This window comes from Malus domestica, chromosome 08, assembly GCF_042453785.1.
Source record: "Malus domestica chromosome 08, GDT2T_hap1".
In the NCBI taxonomy this organism is placed as follows: domain Eukaryota; kingdom Viridiplantae; phylum Streptophyta; class Magnoliopsida; order Rosales; family Rosaceae; genus Malus; species Malus domestica.
Window position 1 is genome coordinate 2,896,099 of NC_091668.1, and position 21,611 is coordinate 2,917,709.

Consider the following 21,611-nt stretch of genomic DNA (forward strand, 5'->3'; position numbering starts at 1 on the left):
AAGAGAACGCGACAATCATAACGTAATCTATCTCTTCACTTTCTCAATCCTTTTCTATCTTTTTTTTCTTTCTGGGTTCCTTGTACTTCTCATAAATATTAAGAGTTTAATTCAAAAGAAAGGAGCTTTCTCTTTCATTGCTTACATTTTTTTTTTCAGATTATTTACTTTCCCTTCCTTGCAGTTGCTTGGAAGAAACCAAGCTCAGAAGACCTTTGTTTTTTTTGAGAATTCAGTTCAATCCGTTTATATATATATATATATATATATATATATATATATATATATATGGTGTTGATGATTTACCAGAAGTGATAGTGCTTCAACCGAGAAGAAGAAGCTTTTAGTCTTCAGAAATTCAGAGAAAAGATAAGGAAGTGGAAGAGTGAAGGAAAAGCAAATCAAAAGATGGGAGAAACTGCTCCTCATCCTCCACCACAGGTGGTTGCTCGGCCGTCTCAGATGCCTCTTGGGGCAGCGAAGGGTCCCATTTGGACTCCAACTGAGCAGCTCCACAACCTTCAGTATTGCATCCACTCCAACCCCTCTTAGCGTTAGTCTCTCTCTGTTTCTGTTAATTTCTTCGTTCTGGGTTTTATATTTTTTTGAGTAAAAAGCTGATTAAAGTTGTGCTATTTTAATGGGTTGGTTTAAAAGTTGAAGCTTTTGGCACTACTTCTTATTTAGTTTACTAGTTTGCTTTTTATTCCTAATTTTGCAAATTACTTTTACTTTTCTTTGTTTCGGATTCTCTAATTTATTGTGTTCGAATCTTTTTAAGTACTGTAATTAGTTCTAATAAAATAATAAGCATATGTTCCATTACCAGTTTCAACTTATCCTGCTTACAAGACATCGATATCACTCGAAAATGTTTAGGAAGTGTAAACGTAAATTTCCCATGTTTATCAAATGCAACAAACTGCTTCTAATGGATCGAATTTTACAGCGGAAACATTCGTACTCGCTTTTCAGCACTATATTGTGATGCTCGGATCCATAGTTATAATTGCCACTAGTTTCGTGCCTCGGATGGGTGGGGATCATGTAAGTTATGTCCTCTATATCGTAAAGTTTATAATATGCCGGTTAAGATTAGCGATCACACACGTAGCTTTGAATCCGTGATGTTAATGTTTGGGTTTTGTTCTCCCTTTGTGATCAGGGTGACAAGGCACGCGTGATTCAGACGATGCTGTTTATGGCAGCAATAAACACTTTGATCCAAACATTCATCGGGACAAGGCTTCCAACAGTGATGACTTCGTCATTCGCTTTTACCCTTCCGGTGATGTCAATCATCAATGATTATTCTGATCGGAATTTTAGAAGTGAACATGAGGTATGTAAAGTTTGAAACATGTTATTCATAGAGGATTTAACATCACATTAATTTACTTCTTAAATTGCTTTAAGAAATTTCAGTTATAGACTTTGAGATGAAAAATACGTGGTGCAAAAAACGTGTAAACCTTACATACCTGTAGAAGACGTCATGATGAATTTCTGGTTTTGAGGACGGAATAGATTGAAGCACGTCTATGCACTGTTGCGTCATATGCAACAAACTGATGGGGAGTTCCAGGGTTGTGGCATTAGCAATGTGACAGGGACCTCAAACTTACATAGGCCTCACGTCCCTAGAACCCTACCCACTAATGGAGACTAGAAACTCTTATGATCCTCTAACCAGAATAATAAAGCCAATGGAAATGTTAGCACACAATTGTTGTACATATAACAGACTTCGAGCAATTTTTGGAACACGTAAAACATTGTTAAGAATAAGATCATGAGTATTGGTTTTAATGGTTGTTGCATCAATATTCTTAATGGATAAACCTGTTCCATTTCCAACTGTGATTTTATCAAAACCTTGGAATGGTGTAACTTGATTCAATGTGGTGGCATCAGCAGTGATATGATGAGATGCACCAGTATCAACAATCCATGCATCATGAGGAATATACTGTTCTATCTGCTGTGTTGCCATAGCTGTTAAGTTTGCAGGTGGTTGTTGGCCTTGAAAAACATAATTCCCTTTGTGATAACATTCAAGAGCTGAGTGACCTTTTTTTCCCACAAATCTGACACTCCATTTGAAATCTAGTATTTGGTGTAGTAGCATTTCTGTGAAAACAATTGACTGCAGTATGCCCTCTCTTGTTGCAGATTTGGCACTCAATCACTGTTGTTGACCTGCTCTCTGTGTTTCCATTCCACACATTTGAACCATTTGACCTTGAATTGCCATACGAAAAATCAGAAGAGTTTCCTATGTTGTAACCCTTGCTTTTGAATCCACCATTTGTCTTGTAATTATTGTTACCCTTGTAGTTTGAACCACCAAAAGGTTTCTGCATGAAATGAGGTATTGGACCAGAATTTGATGCATTAGCCATAAACCCAAAACCATAGGGAACTAGAGGATAAACTGGACCAGGAAATTGCGGAGACATAGGAGGTTGAGGCATATGAGGTTGCTGTGGATATTGTTGTGGCAAGACAAATGGCTGTGGTTATTGTGGCTGTGGATATTGTTGTGGATATTGCTGTGGTAAAAAAATGGCTCAGCAGAATATGGATATGGATTAGGAGTTATAACACCACCAGTGGTTGCAGGTAAATGACTATGCCCTGCAGGATTAGACCCTGAAGCAAATGAATTTCCCTGAGTTGACTAAGAACCCTAAACATATAAGGCAGATAGACTTTGAGACCCAACACTTGTGTCTCATTCAATCTCTTTTTCAGCTCTAAATTTTTTCAAGGAAATGGATGATTCTTTGCCTAATATCACAGTTCGAATAGTTGCATACTCCTTCGGCAAACCAGCTAAACCAGCAATTATAACATCATTATCAAAAATGAACTCTCCAGTAGCAGTTAACTGTTCTCTTATACTCTTCAATCTTAACAGATATTTATCCATCAGATCTCCTCATTTTTGAATGGTGTACAACTCAATTTTTAAATGATTTACCCTAGTTTTAGACACTGAAGCAAATCTATCCACAAGATTCGACCAAGCCTCACAAGCAGTTAAACATCCAAGAACATATTTAATAGCCTCATCAAACAAAGTAGCTAGTAAAAGACTTAGTAATGGATATGTGGATTCCCATTCAACATATTCAGCAGTAAGTTCAGAAGTAACTCCTCTCTTAGTATCTATTACAAATTTTTGTGGACAACCAATAGTGCCATCAAAATGCCCAAACAATTTATGACCTTTCAACACATATTTGAACTGAAAAGCCCATTTCACAAAATTATCATCCTTCAACTTTATTGTGATCATTCCCAGTTTCAACTTTAACACTTGAAGTAGTCATGATTTCTTGATCGAACACATAGAATTTGCAAATAACAAACAAACACCCAAAAATTTCTGATATACGTATTGAAAGGAAAGACTGAAACTTTCTCACAACCCAAGCAAGACTGAAACTCGCTTAATACGCAGGAAAAACTGAAACTTTCTTGATGAATCTTGCACACAAATACAACACACACTTCCAATTCGGAAAAGAAAACACACAATCTTCTAATCAGGACTGAAACCCAATTACTCAACAGAAATTCACACTATCACTTGAATTGCAGCCACAAATCGCCAGAATACCAATCGCCAGAAAGAACAACAAGGATCTGCAATCGCCAGAACCTTTGAACAAACCCGTTGAAAAGACCTTTCAGAATCCTTGAACTGGATAGCAGCGAAAGAACTAGGATCGAAAACGGTAGTGAACCATGGTCGGCGATGATACCATATTAACAGTGTTAAATTGTGGCCCAGTGGCCATCACCTTTCGGCTAATAAACAAACAAAAGAAAAGAAAAAGAAAGACAAAATGATAAGGAAACATCATGATGAGGAGGCATCATGATTATGCTTTCTTCTTTTGTAGTTTTTTAATAACCATAATTATTGTTTTTGTTTCGGGTAGAAGAGAAGAAAGGGAGAGCTCATTTTTTAGAAGAAAGCAGATTAAAGAGAGAAGAGGATAGAGAGAAGGTAGAGCCTTTTGGTTATAAAAGGCATTCGATTATGCCTTTGGATGTGGGGGGGGGGGGAGCGGCAGATGAGAGAGCACAGGGAGAGCATTCGGCTCTCCCATTTGAATATGAGCTGCTCCTTCCCACCATTTGTAATAATCCCATTTTGTTAGTAATCACTCAATCAAAGATGTTGGTGCTACTTGTGTAGCTTTTGGGAGAGAAGGATTTTGATATGTGTTTCTTCTTCTCCATTTGTTTCTTAGTTTGAGTGAGAGCTATTGGGTGTATGTGGGATTTGGGTTTGAGTGTTGAACTCTATTTGTAATCTCCTTTTGATATTAGTGGAATTTCCTCGCCGTCTCGGAACTGGATGTAGGCTTACGCCAAACCAGTATAAAAATCCTTGTGTCTTTTGGATTATTTGTCTTGTCATATTTTGCCGTTATTAGCTTTGATTTCATATTTGAAGCTTCCGCACAACAAGTGGTATCAAAGCTCCAGGTTTCGACTTGGAGGCTTTGTACTAGTATGTCTATGAAATCTTCGAATGACGGTGAAATATGTTTTTTGGAAAAATTCGACTGGAGGAATGACTTTGGCATTTGGTCAATTGGAGATGCAGAGTTTGGCTGCAAAATGCGTGGCGTTGAAGAAGGATAGTAAGGGACTATGCTGCAGTCACTGAGCTTGCAGATTGGAGAATGGTTTCGGAAACAGCGTGTCTGCTGCAATGTTGCCGTCGATGTTGTTGAAGTGTTGGTGTTCGACAGCTGCAGGTGTAGTGTACTGCTTTTGGTGGGTTCTCCGTTGGTCATCGCTGCACCGGAGGTGTTTGTGGGCTGTTGTCGACGAGTTGAGTGGGAAGGAGAAAAGGTAGAAGCAGTTGAAAATTGAAAAGAAAATGTTGGTTCTTTTTCTTTCGGCATTTGTTTTGGCAGAAGGACATCATGATGACAAATGATGTTGTTGGCTGGAAGAAAAGGGAAAAAGGCTAAGGCTAAGTTTTCTTTTCTTTGGCATTTTTTCAACGGCAGAAAATTTTTGGTTGTTTTTCACTCCCATTAGTTGCCTTTGGAGCAAGTTGATGGAAACATTGGAGGAGTTTGTGAGGGCCAATTTGTTGAGTTCTACAAGTTTGGATAGTGAGGCACCACACTATTTTGGATACACCACATGCACTGCAGAACATTTGTGTGGAACCCTCTTGTAGAAGGCAAGTTATATGCTTTCTAACTTTGTTTGGTCTATGGACATTTAGTTGGATTTGTTTGCCACTGCTATTTGGTTTGTTGGTCTCCATCATCTGCAATTAGTTTTCTTGAAGACTCCAGTTGAGGTATGGTTTTGGATCTCCTGCTGATTATTTGAATTTGAAATTTTTGGTTGTCCTGTTGGTGCTCATGTGATGATGGTAAACTTGAGTGGAGGGCATAGTTTTTTTGTATGTGGTATGTTAGACCTTGTTGCCAAATTTGTAATCAGTTTTGACTTGGAGAATATGCCGTGCTATTTGAATGAGTCTATTGATGCAGTTTAAGACCATGGTGTTTGTAAGCAGGTGGAGTTCGTTGTGTGTCCAACTTTGGTATGGTGTGCTTGATCTTTTGTTGGTGATATTGAAGAATTTCAGTTCTTCGTTTGAATCACTTTTGTTTTGATCAAGGCACTTATGGTTTGCAAATTTGGAGAATACAGTAGATAAATGGTCTACTTTTGTTGGCTTTGGTACAATTTGAGTCGAGGTGGAGATCATTATGAGTACCGGAAAGTTTGGGGAATTTGATTTAGTTCCCGTTGTCTTTAGTTTGTACTTTGGGTGATTATGGTGATTGTTGATTCGATTCTCTGTGATGGTTTCGGAACTTGGTCAAGGTGGAGATTGTTGAATTGTGGCCAAGTGGCCATCATCGGCTAATAAACAAACAAAAGAAAAGAAAAAGAAAGACAAAATGATGAGGAAACATCATGATGAGGAGGCATCATGATTATGCTTTCTTCTTTTGTGGTTTTTTAATAACCATAATTATTGTTTGTTTATTAGCCGAAAGGTGATGATCACTTGGCCACAATTCAACAATCTCCACCTTGGCCAAGTTCCGAAACCATCACAGAGAATCGAATCAACAATCACCATAATCACCCAAAGTACAAACTAAAGACAACGGGAACTAAATCAAATTCCCCAAACTTTCCGGTACTCATAATGATCTCCACCTTGACTCAAATTGTACCAAAGCCAACAAAAGTAGACCATTTCTCTACCGTCTTCTCCAAATTTAAATCCTATGAAGAAAGGGAGAGCTCATTTTTTAGAAGAAAGCAGATTAAAGAGAGAAGAGGAGAGAGAAGGTAGAATCTTTTGGTTATAAAAGGCATTCGATTATGCCTTTGGATGTGGGGAGAGCGGCAGATGAGAGAGCACAGGGAGAGCATTCGGCTCTCCCATTTGAATATGAGTTGCTCCTTCCCACCATTTGTAATAATCCCATTTTGTTAGTAATCACTCAATCAAAGATGTTGGTGCTACTTGTGTAGCTTTTGGGAGAGAAGGATTTTGATATGTGTTTCTTCTTCTCCATTTGTTTCTTAGTTTGAGTGAGAGCTATTGGGTGTATGTGGGATTTGGGTTTGAGTGTTGAACTCTATTTGTAATCTTCTTTTGATATTAGTGGAATTTCCTCGCCGTCTCGGAACTGGATGTAGGCTTATGCCGAACCAGTATAAAAATCCTTGTGTCTTTTGGATTATTTGTCTTGTCATATTTTGCCGTTATTAGCTTTGGTTTCATATTTGAAGCTTCAGCAATACAAACAGTACAAGATCAATGAATTCCTATGAATGAATAAACTAAAGAAATGGAAGAAAGAGAATAACGAGAGAGAAAAGCTTTTCATTTATATTGCTCTAACAGAAAATGATTACATGATAAAAATCTAAGTCTCCAAAACAATAATTATATAGAGACTAGAATGAGCAGAATCGCAATATTGCCTTTCTAACTAATTCTTATCTTCTAACAACCTCAACACTCACAAGCATGACACTTGTCATTTCTTACAACCACTCCTAACAAATCCTAACTGTTTATCTGGTTAATATAACGGATGGCCGACGACCGACACCGAGATTTTCCCAAACCTTGGTCCTTACTCTCGTATAAATTCGAAACGAACAGTAAACAATTTTCTCGCAATCGGAAGCACGGCAAACATGGATCTGAGAGAAAGCATCATCAACCAAAACGACGTCGCAAGGAGGCTGACGAAGCAGCTGGTTCAGACCGAAGGCAAGCAGTCGAACCTCGTGTACTCGCCGCTGTCCATCCACGTGGTGCTGAGCCTGATCGCAGCCGGGTCAAAGGGTCCCACCCAGGAGCAGCTGCTCTCATTCCTCAAGTCAGAGTCCACCGACCACCTCAACTCCTTCGCCTCCCAGCTCCTGCCCTTTATCTTCTCCGATGGGTCCCCCGTGGGCGGCCCCAAGCTGGCGTTTGCGAATGGCGTTTGGGTGCAGAAGCCTCTCCCTCTGAAGCCTTCCTTCAAGCAGGTGGTGGAAGCTTCTTACAGGGCCGCTCTCGTCCTAGTTGATTTTCAGACCAATGTAAGCTCCCAAACCCTCTGTCATGTCGTTTCGATTGTTTTTGTCGATGCTGCTCATGATCAAAGTCTTTGGTTGTAATTTCAGACCAATGTTTCAATGTCGATGCTGCTGATGCTCTTTTGTTCGTTACTGTTTTTGGTTGTAATTGATCGAGATATGCAGGTTGATATCATTGTTTTCTAACTTGTCGTAACTGTTGTTGGTGCTCAAGGCTGCTCAAGTGGAGTCGGAAGTGAATTCATGGGCTGAAAAGGAGACGAGCGGCCTTATCAAGGATCTACTTCCTCCCGGGTCACTTGACAGCTTCACCAGGCTCATCTTTACCAATGCATTATACTTCAAGGGAGCTTGGAATGAGAAATTTGATGCAACAGCTACAAAAGAGCATGACTTCCACCTTCTCGACGGGAGCACAGTTAAGGCGCCCTTCATGACCAACAAGAACCAGCAGTATGTAAGTGCCTTTGACGGTTTCTCAGTCTTAGGGCTTCCTTACAAACAAGGTGAAGACAAGCGGCGCTTCTCCATGCACATCTTTCTTCCACAGGAGAAAGATGGGCTGCCAGCTTTGGTTGAGAAACTTGGCTCTGAGTCCGGGTTTTTAGATCGCTATCTTCCCAAACAACCAGTTGCAGTGGGCGACTTCAGAATCCCAAAGTTTAAGATCTCATTTGGGTTTGAAGCTTCCAATGTCCTAAAGAGTCTGGGACTGGTGCTGCCTTTCGTGGGTGGAGGTCTGACAGAGATGGTGGACTCGCCCGAGGGTAAGAAGCTATATGTTTCCAACATATTCCACAAGTCGTTCATCGAAGTGAATGAAGAAGGCACAGAAGCTGCAGCTGCTTCTGCCGGCGTTATAAGTGATAGGAGGATGCCCATGACATTTGTGGCTGATCGTCCGTTCCTCTTCACGATCAGGGAAGAAACGACCGGAACAGTTCTGTTCATCGGTAACCTGCTCAACCCTCTTGCCGGCTGAGTGTTACAATCCCCTGGGAAAAGGCATCATGTGTACGTAGAATAATACGAGAGTATAGTAAATAAAATGTATGATCCTTGTATACATGTGCTAGGTTTGGTTATTACCTAATCACCCTGTACTTGCCGCAGTTGGTCTTGTTTCTCCCATGTGGCGATTGTTGCTCGTTCTCCCATGGCGTTTATCTATTTGTACAATCTTGATTCTGAATACTTATTTTATGTTGTACTCTGTTTGAACAATTAAAGTTTTAGCCGACTGCAAACGTCGGTTAAGTGTTAAAGTATTTGGACAAGGATTGTCTGCCTTTTCATTTTTCTTGCCCTTCTGTTTTGTGTGGTCACAGTTAAACTACGTCAATATTTTATATTATTTTTTTATAGAGATAATAAGATAAAAATAAATAATAATATAAAATATTAACGTGACTTAACTGTAACCACACAAACAGGAGGGCACGGGAGAGCACCGGAAGTGGAAGAGCGGACATTCTTGTCCAAAGTATTTAATATATAGAATGTACGAGTGCTAGTGCTGTACCATATACATGGTTGGTGATGAAAAGGATTAAACTATGAATATTCTATAAAATATTATTTACCCTAGGACGAGGATTTTCTTTGGATCTTCATGAGGATCTTAGGAATTAATTCATTTTAACGGTTCATTGTACATCGTACGGTCAACTTTCGTTAGATACTTTTTATGTTTAATTTTAAATAAATTCAAAATAATTTTTCACTGCATGATGCATTGATTCCTAAAGCACTCGCAAAGAGACTCCAGATGTTTAGTTCTCCATGACTGGAGATGGCCTAAGATGCTAAACACTTAACACTAACCAATTTTTCCGGTTAGTTAAATTGTTTAATAAATGCTATGCACACTCTAAAATAATTGACCATATTTTCTTGACTCTTTTGTTAGATTGCATGAAATATTGTTCGAGTAAATAATCTCTCAAGTATCACTCAGACTTCATAATGATTTTGATTTTGATTACATAGTAAGCATGTCATTAAGGTCAAATTTTGAACAAACACCCAATTACATAGCACGCATGTTATTATGGTGTATGCTCATTGTCACTTTCAAAACTTGACACCTGTCTACTAACATAACCGATGGCCGACGACCGACACCTTCCCAAACCTTGGTCCTTACTCTCGTATAAATTCGAAACGAACAGTAAACAATTTTCTCGCAATCGGAAGCACGGCAAACATGGATCTGAGAGAAAGCATCATCAACCAAAACGACGTCGCAAGGAGGCTGACGAAGCAGCTGGTTCAGACCGAAGGCAAGCAGTTGAACCTCGTGTACTCGCCGCTGTCCATCCACGTGGTGCTGAGCCTGATCACAGCCGGGTCAAAGGGTCCCACCCAGGAGCAGCTGCTCTCATTCCTCAAGTCAAAGTCCACCGATCACCTCAACTCCTTCGCCTCCCAGCTCGTGTCCGTGATCTTCTCCGATGGGTCCCCCGTGGGCGGCCCCAAGCTGGCGTTTGCGAATGGGCTTTGGGTGCACAAGCCTCTCACGCTGAAGCCTTCCTTCAAGCAGGTGGTGGACGCTTCTTACAAGGCAGCTCTCGCCCTAGTCGATTTTCAGACTAATGTAAGCTCCCAAACCCTCTGTCATGTCGTTTCGATAGTTTTTTTTTCAATGCTGCTCATGATCAAAGTCCTGAATTTTTTTTCCCGATTTGATTAGAGATGTATAAATATTTCCTAAATTGCAGGCCTGCTGATGCTCTTTTATTCTTGTAGCATTTCAACTAAATATTTCCTCTCTAATCATTACTGTTTGTACTTGTTCTTGTGCATAGCTGTTACGAAATCGTATCGAAGATTTTTTTGTTCGTTACTGTTTGTGGTTATAATCTAGGTATTAAATATTGATAATATCGGAAATATCGGTAGTCCAAAAACATGGAAATATTGATGGAAATATCGGGATATTATCCATATGTATAAAAATAATATGGAAACCACGGAAATTGTAAGAAAAACTTGGAAATTTTTATTGAAACTTTGCAGGATGTTTATTTAGTCAATTATCTATTAATTTATCACAAAATATTGGAAGGAAATGCATTACATGATAGATTTAACTGATTTAAGTTGATTATATAGCGAACTAGCAAACATTATGAGTTAGAAAATATGTAGTAATTAATAAAAGAAGTTTAAACACACAGTCACCGACTATTAAAAATTGTACATGTAAAAGCTGTAAAAGTTGAATTATTTAGATGCTTTTTTTTCTTACATGCCACCCCCCCCACACACACACAGACTCTCACACGCCAACACACACGCACACACAGATCACACACACATCACACACACAGACAGAGATTGAGGTCTCTCTTTCTCGATCCTTCTCTCTTCTCTCTCAATCCTTCTCCCTTCTCTCCGACAGAGACTGAGGTCTCTCTCTCTCTCGATCCTTCTCTCTTCTCTCCATTCTCCATTCTCCCACACACACACAGAGATCTCTCGATCTCTATTCTCCCTTCTCCCACACACACGCACATAGACATCGTCCCTCGTCATCGTCATCATCTCCCACACACACGCACAGAGACCTCGCCCCTCCCCCTCGTCATCGTCTCCACCGCAAATCTAGGTCTTTGAACGTAAATTGCAGGCCTGCTGATGCTCTTTTATTCTTGTAGCATTTCAACTAAATATTTCCTCTCTAATCATTACTGTTTGTGCTTGTTCTTGTGCATAGCCGTTACGAAATCGTATCGAAGATTTTTTGTTCGTTACTATTTGTGGTTATAATCTAGGTATTAAATATTGGTAATATCGGTAGTCCAGAAACACGAAAATATTGATGGAAATATCGGGATATTATCGATATGTATAAAAATAATATGGAAACCACGGAAATTGTAAGAAAAACTTGAAAATTTTTATTGAAACTTTGCAGGATGTTTATTTAGTCAATTATCTATTAGTTTATCACAAAAAATTGGAAGGAAATGCATTGCATGATAGATTTAACTGATTTAAGTTGATTATATAGCGAACTAGCGAACTAGCAAACATTATGAGTGTAGAAAATATGTAGTAATTAATGAAAGAAGTTTAAACACACAGTCACCGACTATTAAAAATTGTACATGTAAAAGCTGTAAAAGTTGAATTATTTAGATGCTTTTTTTTCTTACATGCCACCCACACACACACACACACACACACATACTCTCACACGCCAACACACACGCACACACAGATCACACACACATACACACATCACACACACAGACAGAGACTGAGGTCTCTCTCTCTCGATCCTTCTCTCTTCTCTCTCGATCATTCTCCATTCTCTCCGACAGAGACTGAGGTCTCTCTCTCTCTCGATCCTTCTCTCTTCTCTCCCTTCTCCATTCTCCCCCACACACACACAGATCTCTCGATCTCTCTTCTCCCTTCTCCCACACACACGCACAGAGACATCGTCCCTCGTCATCGTCATCGTCTCCCACACACACGCACAGAGACCTCGCCCCTCGCCCCTCGTCATCGTCTCCACCGCAAATCTAGGTCTTTGAACGTAAATTGCAGGCCTGCTGATGCTATTTTATTCTTGTAGCATTTCAACTAAATATTTCCTCTCTAATCATTACTGTTTGTGCTTGTTCTTGTGCATAGCCGTTACGAAATCGTATCGAAGATTTTTTGTTCGTTACTGTTTGTGGTTATAATCTAGGTATTAAATATTGGTAATATCGGAAATATCGGTAGTCCAGAAACACGGAAATATTGATGGAAATATCGGGATATTATCGATATGTATAAAAATAATATGGAAACCACAGAAATTGTAAGAAAAACTTGAAAATTTTTATTGAAACTTTGCAGGATGTTTATTTAGTCAATTATATATTAGTTTATCACAAAAAATTGGAAGGAAATGCATTGCATGATAGATTTAACTGATTTAAGTTGATTATATAGCGAGCTAGCAAACATTATGAGTAGAAAATATGTAGTAATTAATGAAAGAAGTTTAAACACACAGTCACAGACTATTAAAAATTATACATGTAAAAGCTGTAAAAGTTGAATTATTTAGATGCTTTTTTTTCTTACACGCCACCCACCCACACACACACACAGACTCTCACACGCCAACACACACGCACACACATACACACATCACACACAGACAGAGACTGAGGTCTCTCTTTCTCGATCCTTCTCTCTTCTCTCTCGATCATTCTCCCTTCTCTCCGACAGAGACTGAGGTCTCTCTCTCTCTCGATCCTTCTCTCTTCTCTCCATTCTCCATTCTCCCACACACACACACAGAGATCTCTCGATCCTTCTCTCTTCTCTCCCTTCTCCATTCTCCCACACACACACACAGAGATCTCTCGATCTCTCTTCTCCCTTCTCCCACACACACGCACAGAGACATCGTCCCTTGTCATCGTCATCGTCTCCCACACACACATACACAGACCTCGCCCCTCGCCCCTCGTCATCGTCTCCATCGCAGATCTAGGTCTTTGAATGTCAAAGTTTCGAGCGCACCTCAAATCCAGGCAATCTGATTCTGACGCTGTAGTCGTCGCCGCCACCACCAACTTCCTAAGCCAAGAATGGAGAACCTGATCTCGTTGGTGAACAAAATCCAGAGGGCTTGTACTGCTCTAGGGGACTATGGTGAAGGTAGTGCATTCGTCGTCGCCGTCGTCGCCATCGCCGTCAGTGGTCAGATCAACTCCCGGTCCCTCACCTTCTTACCTCTTCGATTGATTCATGCATATGAATTGTGGTTGTGTTTTCAGTCGCTCTGTAGCTTAGATCTTGATCTTAATCATGTTTTTGCAAGGTTTTTGGGATGAAATCGGCTCGGGAATCGGCACACCCATTTCCGGCGTTCTTCTCCGAGTAGCCAGTTCCAAAAATATCGTGATAATTTCGGAAATATTACGATATTATCGATAGTATAGCGATATTTTGACGAAAACCCTTTGGATACCTATTAAAATATCGGTCCGGCGAAAAACCGATAATATCGACGATATATTGGCGATTTTGTTCCTTGGTTATAATTGATCGAGATATGCAGGCTGATATCATTGTTTTCTAACTTGTCGTAACTGTTGTTGGTGCTCAAGGCTGCTCAAGTGGCGTCGGGAGTGAATTCATGGGCTGAAAAGGAGACGAGCGGCCTTATCAAGGATCTACTTCCTCCCAGGTCACTTGACAGCTCAACCAGGCTCATCTTTACGAATGCATTGTACTTCAAAGGAGCTTGGACTGAGAAATTTGATGCATCAGCTACAAAAGAGCATGACTTCCACCTTCTCGACGGGAGCATAGTTAAGGCGCCCTTCATGACCAGCAAGAGGAAGCAGTATGTAAGTGCCTTTGACGGTTTCTCAGTCTTCCTTACAAACAAGTTGAAGACAAGCGGCGCTTCTCCGTGCACATCTTTCTTCCAGAGGAGAAAGATGGGCTGCCAGCTTTGGTTGAGAAACTTGGCTCTGAGTCCGGGTTTTTGGATCGATATCTTCCCAAACAACCAGTTGCAGTGGGCGACTTCAGAATCCCAAAGTTTAAGATCTCATTTGGGTTTGAAGCTTCCAATGTCCTAAAGAGTCTGGGACTGGTGCTGCCTTTCGAGGGTGAAGGAGGTCTGACAGAGATGGTGGACTCGCCCGAGGGTAAGAAGCTATATGTTTCCAGCATATTTCACAAGTCGTTCATCGAAGTGAATGAAGAACGCACAGAAGCTGCAGCTGCTTCTGCCGGCGTTATAAGTCAGAGGAGTATGCCCATGACATTTGTGGCTGATCATCCATTCCTCTTCACGATCAGGGAAGAAACCACAGGAACAGTTCTGTTCATCGGTAACCTGCTCAACCCTCTTGCCGGCTGAGTGTTACAATCCCCTGGGAAAAGGCATCATGTGTACATAGAATAATACGAGACTATAGTAAATAAAATGTATGATCCTTGTATACATGTGCTAGGTTTGGTTATTACCTAATCACCCTGTACTTGCCGCAGTTGGTCTTGTTTCTCCCATGTGGCGATTGTTGTTCGTTCTCCCATATGGCGTTTATCTATTTGTAGAATCTTGATTCTAAATACTTATTTTATGTTGTACTCTGTTTGAACAATTAAAGTTTTAGCCGACTGCAAACGTCGGTTGCGTGTTAAAAGTATTTAATTTAATATATAGAATGTACGAGTGCTAGTGCTCTGTACCATATACATGGTTGGTGATGAAAACGATTAAAACTCTCAATATTCTATAAAATATTATTTAACCTGGGACGAGGATCTTCTTCGGATGTTCTTTGTGAAGATCTTAGGAATTAATTTATTTTAATGGTTCATGGTACATTGTGTGATCAGCTTTCGTTATATATTTTTTTGTTTTTAATTTTAAATAAATTCAAAATAATTTTTGACTGCATGATGATTGATGAACACATATAATGCATTGATTCCTAAAGTACTCACAAAGAGAATCCAGATGTTTAGTCCTCTATGACTGGAGATGGCCTATGCTAAACACTTAACACTAACCAATTTTTCCGGTTAGTTAAACTCCTTAATAAACGTTATCCACACTCTAAAATAATTGACCATATTTTCTTGATTCTTTTGTTAGATTGCATGAAGAGTTTTTTAGACTGTGAATAATATCTCCCAATTGCTTAACATAGAATTAAATAGAGTATCGCTATAACTAGAGCATGATTTGTTTCTGTGTCTTTGATGCCCTTTGCTCGAGAAAATTTAGTATATGAACAACATACTATGTGTTATTACGGCCACACACGATAATCAAGACTATTTGTTTAATACTTAAGCTCACTTGTGGTCCCATTATGTATAAAAAAAAATCTACATACAACCGTTTGCACACAAGGAATCGTTTATTGACTTTAATTGAGCTTAAATAATAATCATCGGTTCGTGTAAAAGCTAAAATTTATCTTATTACGTGACTGATTTAAAATACTGTAAATACTGATTTAAAATTACCTCATTGTCACCTTATGTCTCATTCTCGTAGAATTTGGAATTATTCACATTGTTTAGTAACGTAAGATATTTCAGTGCATGAAAACGTCGTTACATTAGTAAAAGGAACTGGAGCGCCTGCTGACCTCGTTCAAACAGACGGTGTGGGTTTCAAGTGGCAGACGCGAAATTTAAACCGTTAATTTAATGGTGGTTATCTCTCCCCCTTGTCACGACTCCCATCCCATGCAATGCTGCAAAGTCACAAGCACCCATCGTTTGGTTATAATATTACAACAGTACCACCATGGAAACACAATCTTAAGCAATCTCTAGTACTCATAATGTTATTGAAGTTTTGCACTAAGAATAGTTACTAAACAGTGATTAGACAGTCGGATAAGAGATAGGGTTTATGATGTGATTTGGATGTTCCACCGTCTGCCACTCAAAGTGTCCTACCCACCAAACATATCTTGGAAAATAATTTAGTTTGATACAAAGAATCATAATTTCTATTTATCATTGACGTAATCAATCATTTAGTTATAAAGCAATCATCGAATGTTTTTGATCAAATCTGTACTTATTGGGATATTCATGCTTAAAATCTTCCTTTAGTTATAAAACAACAATATTTTTATTATCTTTAGAATTTTGTAATACGTTTATTTAATTAGTAACTTTGACGTTTTAAAATTGAAAAATCAATATTTAAATGCAAAGTTGTCTGTTTTGAATAATCTCTAACAATATTTTCACTTGTAAACGAGTAAAACTGGTTTATTTTGTACACAATTAGATATTGAGAGTTGAAATTATAAATATTAAATTCTTGCTAACATATTATCGTAACCATTTAAAATGTTTGTATACTCGAAGATTATGAAAAATTGAATCAACCCATATTATTATTATGGCTGTCGACATCTTTTATCGTAGGATAGCCATCAAGTCACACCACATCCAGAAAGAGAAATCCATCCAAAAATTAGGAAAACGAAAGGAAATTCCTTATTTTCCTCCGTGGAGTCATCCCTTCTCCCCACCACCAAAGTCCCTGCTGAAAAGAAACGGATGGCACAATCGTGATTATCACAAACAGGAATGTCAAATGGTAGCAAGAGAATGGTCAGCACCGTTACAAATAAGTGGAAGTTCCTCGAAAGAGTAAGAGAACACGACAATCATAACGTAATCTATCTCTTCACTTTCTCAATCCTTTTCCATCTTCTTTTTTTTTTCTGGGATCCTTGTACTTCTCGTAAATATTAAGAATTTAATTCAAAAGAAAGGAACTTTCTCTTTCATTGCTTGCATCTTTTATTCAGATTTTTTACTTTCCTTTCCTTGCAGTTGCTTGGAAGAAACCAAACTCAGAAGACCTTTGTTCAGTTCAATCCGTTAATATATATATGGTGTTGGTGATTTACCAGAAGTGTTAGTGCTTCAACCGAGAAGAAGAAGCTTTTAGTCTTCAGAAATTCAGAGAAAAGATAAGGAAGTGGAAGAGTGAAGGAAAAGCAAATCAAAAGATGGGAGAAAATGCTCCGCCTCCTCCACCACAGGTGGTTGCTCGGCCGTCTCAGATGCCTCTTGGGGCGGCGAAGGGTCCCATTTGGACTCCGACTGAGCAGCTCCACAACCTTCAGTATTGCATCCACTCCAACCCCTCTTGGCGTTAGTCTCTCTCTGTTTCTGTTATTTCTTCGTTCTGGGTTTCTATATTTTTTGAGTAAAAAGCTGATTAAAGTTGTGCTATTTTAATGGATTGGTTTAAAAGTTGAAGCTTTTGGCACTACTACTTATTTAGTTTACTAGTTTACTTTTTATTCCTAATTTTGCAAATTACTTTTACTTTTTTTTGTTTCGGATTCTCTAATTTATTGTGTTCGAATCTTTTTAAGTACTGTAATTAGTTCTAATAAAGTAATAAGCATATGTTCCATAACCAGTTTCAACTTATCCTGCTTACAAGAAATCGATATCACTCGAAAATGTTTAGGAAGTTTAGGAAGTGTGAATGTAAATTTCCCATGTTTATCAAATGCAACAAACTGCTTCTAATGGATCGAATTTTACAGCGGAAACATTCGTACTCGCTTTTCAGCACTATATTGTGATGCTTGGATCCATAGTTATAATTGCCACTAGTTTCGTGCCTCGGATGGGTGGGGATCATGTAAGTTATGTCCTCTATATCGTAAAGTTTATAATATGCCGGTTAAGATTAGCGATCACACACGTAGCTTTGAATCCGTGATGTTAATGTTTGGGTTTTGTTCTCCCTTTGTGATCAGGGTGACAAGGCACGCGTGATTCAGACGATGCTGTTTATGGCAGCAATAAACACTTTGATCCAAACATTCATCGGGACAAGGCTTCCAACAGTGATGACTTCGTCATTCGCTTTTACCCTTCCGGTGATGTCAATCATCAATGATTATTCTGATCGGACTTTTAGAAGTGAACATGAGGTATGTAAAGTTTGAAACATGTTATTTCATAGAGGATTTAACATCACATTAATTTACTTCTTAAATTGCTTTAAGAAATTTCAGTTATAGACTTTGAGATGAAAAATACGTGGTGCAAACTTTACCAGTTGATGCAGATCAAATCAAAACGTGTAAACCTTACATACCTGTAGAAGACGTCATGATGAATTTCTGGTTTTGAGGACGGAATAGATTGAAGCACGTCTATGCACTGTTGCGTCGTGTGCAACAAACTGATGGGGAGTTCTAGGGTTGTGGCATTAGCAATGTGACAGGGACCTCAAACTTACATAGGCTTCACGTCCCTAGAACCCTACCCACTAATGGAGACTAGAAACTCTTATGATCCTTTAACCAGAATAATAAAGCCAATGGAATTGTATTCCAGGCAGCAACCCCTTAAGCAATAGGAATTAATCCGGTTTCACTCTTCCTTGTGGCACAAAGAATAGCTAACTAATTAAATCACTAACCCTAGTTCATTCGGTTACAACTATGCAAACCAATTAGGGTTGGACTATATTACTTGACTCAAACACATTGATGATTTATGTGTATGATTGCAGAGGTTTGAGACTACAATGAGAACGATTCAAGGGTCACTTATTGTAGCTTCCTTCTTCAACATCTTCATTGGGTTTAGTAGGGCATGGGGGAACCTCACAAGGTACGAAATCATTATCTCAAGAGTGATGCTTGAAGCCTCAACCTGACATTCTTCTTCGTTATCATTTTCTAAACTGTCATCGGTTTTCTTTTTCTTCTCTATCAGATTTTTTAGTCCAATCGTTATCGTGCCAGTGGTTTGTGTAGTCGGTCTTGGTCCTTTTGCAAGGGGCTTTCCACTTGTAATGTCTTCGACAAAACACTCCATTTCTCTCATCACATTCACAAGGATATTATCAAAACATTGATCTCTCTCTTATGTTCTGCACAGCTCGCTAACTGTGTGGAGATTGGTCTGCCTATGCTGATCCTGCTTGTCATTACTCAACAGGTAAATTTTATCCGATCTGCCACTTTTTGTTCTTAGAATAAATGTTCTAAGTTTAACATGATAATATTGTTTGGGCAGTATCTGAGGCATGCTCTTCCTAGAGGCCATAATATACTCGAGAGGTTTGCTTTGCTTCTCTGCATTGGGCTTGTATGGTCATTTGCTGCTATCCTCACCGAGGCTGGTGCTTATAACACTGCCAAACAGCAGACTAAACAAAATTGCCGTACAGATCGCTCTTACCTTATAGCATCTGCTCCTTGGTATGTACATGTATCGGGTCTCTCTTCTTGCGTAATAAAGTTGATAAATCCCCTTCAGAAGAATTATTCTTTTCATAACACTTGTTACTGCTGTTTGAAATGAAGGATTAGATTCCCGTACCCGTTTCAGTGGGGTAAACCCATATTCCGAGCGAGCCATGTCTTTGGAATGATGGGAGCAGCAATTGTTACGTCTGCAGAGGTCTCATACTGGTTCTATAAACTTTTTTATGTACTTTGAAAATTTCGTAACTGATATTGAATCTTGTATCTTAAATCTGATTCTATTCTTAATCCTTGATAAAGTAAATAATATGTTTTGTTACAGTCAACTGGAGCGTATTTTGCGGCAGCACGGCTTTCAGGTGCTACTCCCCCTCCAGCAACTGTGGTGAGCCAGAGTATAGGCTTGCAGGTGATTGCAAATTGTCCCGCCGCTCCTTTCTCCTTCTCTCCCTCGTCCCTTCCAAATCTCTGTGAATGCTTTAAAAGAGCTGGAAACAAACGTTGTATTTCAAAATAGTTAAAACAATTTAGTTGTATATGTTCAAATGTAGGGTGTTGGCATGCTGCTTGAAGGTATTTTTGGCGCTGCTGTCGGTACCACAGCATCCGTGTAAGAAAGCCTTTTTGCTTGACATATATGTGATATTCCCTTTAGATAGTAATGGCTTCCTAGCTATCGAAGAGTATTGGATATCAACGGAAGAAAATTTGCTTACAAAGATTATGAATTCACTCATTTTTTGTAATGTCTTGCAGCGAAAATGTTGGCCTGCTTGGATTGACACACATAGGGAGCAGGAGAGCGGTGCAGATTTCAACTGCTTTCATGTTCTTCTTCTCTATATTTGGTTCGTTCTCTCCTTCCGTTAGACATGTCATGACTCATGCCTGGGTTTACTACATTGTGTTTGATAGTGTTAAGTTGCGTCTTTCAGGAAAGTTTGGAGCTTTTTTTGCATCAATTCCTTTGCCGATATTTGCTGCCATGTACTGTGTTTTATTTGGAATCGTCGGTGAGTGATTCTATTACCATTTCTAATCTTGTTAGTACCATTCTATCACCGAAAAGTGTTTCACCTTTGTTTCCTATATCTGCAGCTGCTGTTGGTATCACTTTCATTCAGTTTGCAAATAATAATTCCTTGAGAAACATCTATGTTTTGGGTCTTTCCCTGTTTCTTGGGATCTCGATACCTCAATATTTTGTCTCGAACACCACCCCGAATGGTGTCGGGCCAGTCAAAACGGATGGCGTATGGGTAAGTTACACATACACACGTTACTCTAAACCCTTAGACCCTCTTGTCTTTCAACTATGACTTCGTTTATTTAAGATTCTAAATCAACATCATTTTGATGGCGGCAGTTTGATGACATAATGAACACGATCTTCTCATCGAGCCCAACAGTGGCGATGATCGTGGGCACGCTGCTGGATAACACGCTTGATGCCAGGCATGCGGCCAACGACAGAGGACTTGCATGGTGGAGACCCTTCCAGAGCAGGAAAGGAGATGCTAGAAATGAGGAGTTTTATAGTCTACCTGTTAGGATACGGGAGTACATACCTAGCAGATTTTTCTATTATTAGATAACAGAACATGTTTATAAATTGTGAGTATATGTAATTTGTTGTGTTTAACTGTTTATGTACATGGTACATGGGTTTGTTATTAATTTCGTAGAACTATATATCTGTTGACCTTAAAAACTATCAAGCCTATGTGGCGTGCAGGTCGAGTAACTAATAAGCTAACTACGTCATTCGGTTGTATGCGGGGCGTGCCAACTCGACGATCGAGCTCGGTCGGTGAGTAAAATTTGTTGATGTTCTGTTGGGCGCGTTGCTAACATCTGAATCTTGCGACTACGGCCGAGGAAGGAACACTTCTCGACCTTCGGGTTCTATAGCCTGAAAACAAGACTGCTATTTCTGCGAAGTTCAATATCAAATTCTGCTCTCAGGGTGCCGAATGTAGTAACTTGGTAACACCTCACTTCGCCGAGAAGGCTGATGAGATGACCTTTGCCAATAAGGATTTGAAAATCCTTCTTGATCGAGACTTAGATAACCAGTCAGCGTCGTCAAAATGTTGTTTATCCAAACTGAAGGTGCTTCACGGTTGGTCGATTCTACAGCAACAGTGCTGTTTACCCAAACTAAAGATGTTTGCCGGTTACTTTCACAGTGATGTTTATCCAAATTGAAAATGTGTTGGCGGAAAAGAAAACAAAAATCTCAAGGTTGTTGAGAGGTTTCATGTAGAG

The 21,611-nt window shown here is 39.4% G+C and overlaps 4 protein-coding genes across 5 annotated transcripts; all 4 read left to right on the plus strand.

Annotated features, from left to right (window-relative positions):
- Positions 1 to 2,794, plus strand: LOC139198414 (nucleobase-ascorbate transporter 3-like). The gene is made up of 4 exons (XM_070827101.1): positions 1 to 553; positions 950 to 1,047; positions 1,166 to 1,342; positions 2,173 to 2,794. The coding sequence occupies exons 2-4, from the start codon at positions 988 to 990 to the stop codon at positions 2,284 to 2,286; spliced, it is 351 nt and encodes a 116-aa protein (XP_070683202.1). The 5' UTR covers positions 1 to 553; positions 950 to 987; the 3' UTR covers positions 2,287 to 2,794.
- A 3,503-nt stretch (positions 2,795 to 6,297) lies between these two features.
- LOC103440473 (serpin-ZX-like) lies at positions 6,298 to 8,867 on the plus strand. Its single transcript, XM_029106683.2, has 2 exons — positions 6,298 to 7,602; positions 7,814 to 8,867. Exons 1-2 carry the CDS (start codon positions 7,213 to 7,215, stop codon positions 8,579 to 8,581), a joined length of 1,158 nt encoding a protein of 385 aa, XP_028962516.1. The 5' UTR covers positions 6,298 to 7,212; the 3' UTR covers positions 8,582 to 8,867.
- Positions 8,868 to 9,689: 822 nt separating this feature from the next.
- On the plus strand, positions 9,690 to 14,731 carry LOC103440475 (serpin-ZX). Its single transcript, XM_029106684.2, is given in 3 exon segments — positions 9,690 to 10,195; positions 13,719 to 13,980; positions 13,983 to 14,731. Coding segments are annotated over 3 exon segments (1,152 nt in total). The 5' UTR covers positions 9,690 to 9,805; the 3' UTR covers positions 14,483 to 14,731.
- A 1,836-nt stretch (positions 14,732 to 16,567) lies between these two features.
- LOC103440477 (nucleobase-ascorbate transporter 3-like) lies at positions 16,568 to 21,057 on the plus strand. 2 transcript variants are annotated; one of them, XM_008379167.4, is made up of 15 exons: positions 16,568 to 16,773; positions 16,936 to 17,259; positions 17,664 to 17,761; positions 17,880 to 18,056; positions 18,644 to 18,744; positions 18,850 to 18,925; positions 19,015 to 19,074; positions 19,153 to 19,337; positions 19,443 to 19,539; positions 19,666 to 19,752; positions 19,895 to 19,953; positions 20,100 to 20,191; positions 20,279 to 20,356; positions 20,442 to 20,602; positions 20,710 to 21,057. In XM_008379167.4, the coding sequence occupies exons 2-15, from the start codon at positions 17,115 to 17,117 to the stop codon at positions 20,932 to 20,934; spliced, it is 1,641 nt and encodes a 546-aa protein (XP_008377389.2). In that variant the 5' UTR covers positions 16,568 to 16,773; positions 16,936 to 17,114; the 3' UTR covers positions 20,935 to 21,057.
- Positions 21,058 to 21,611: the final 554 nt, after the last annotated feature.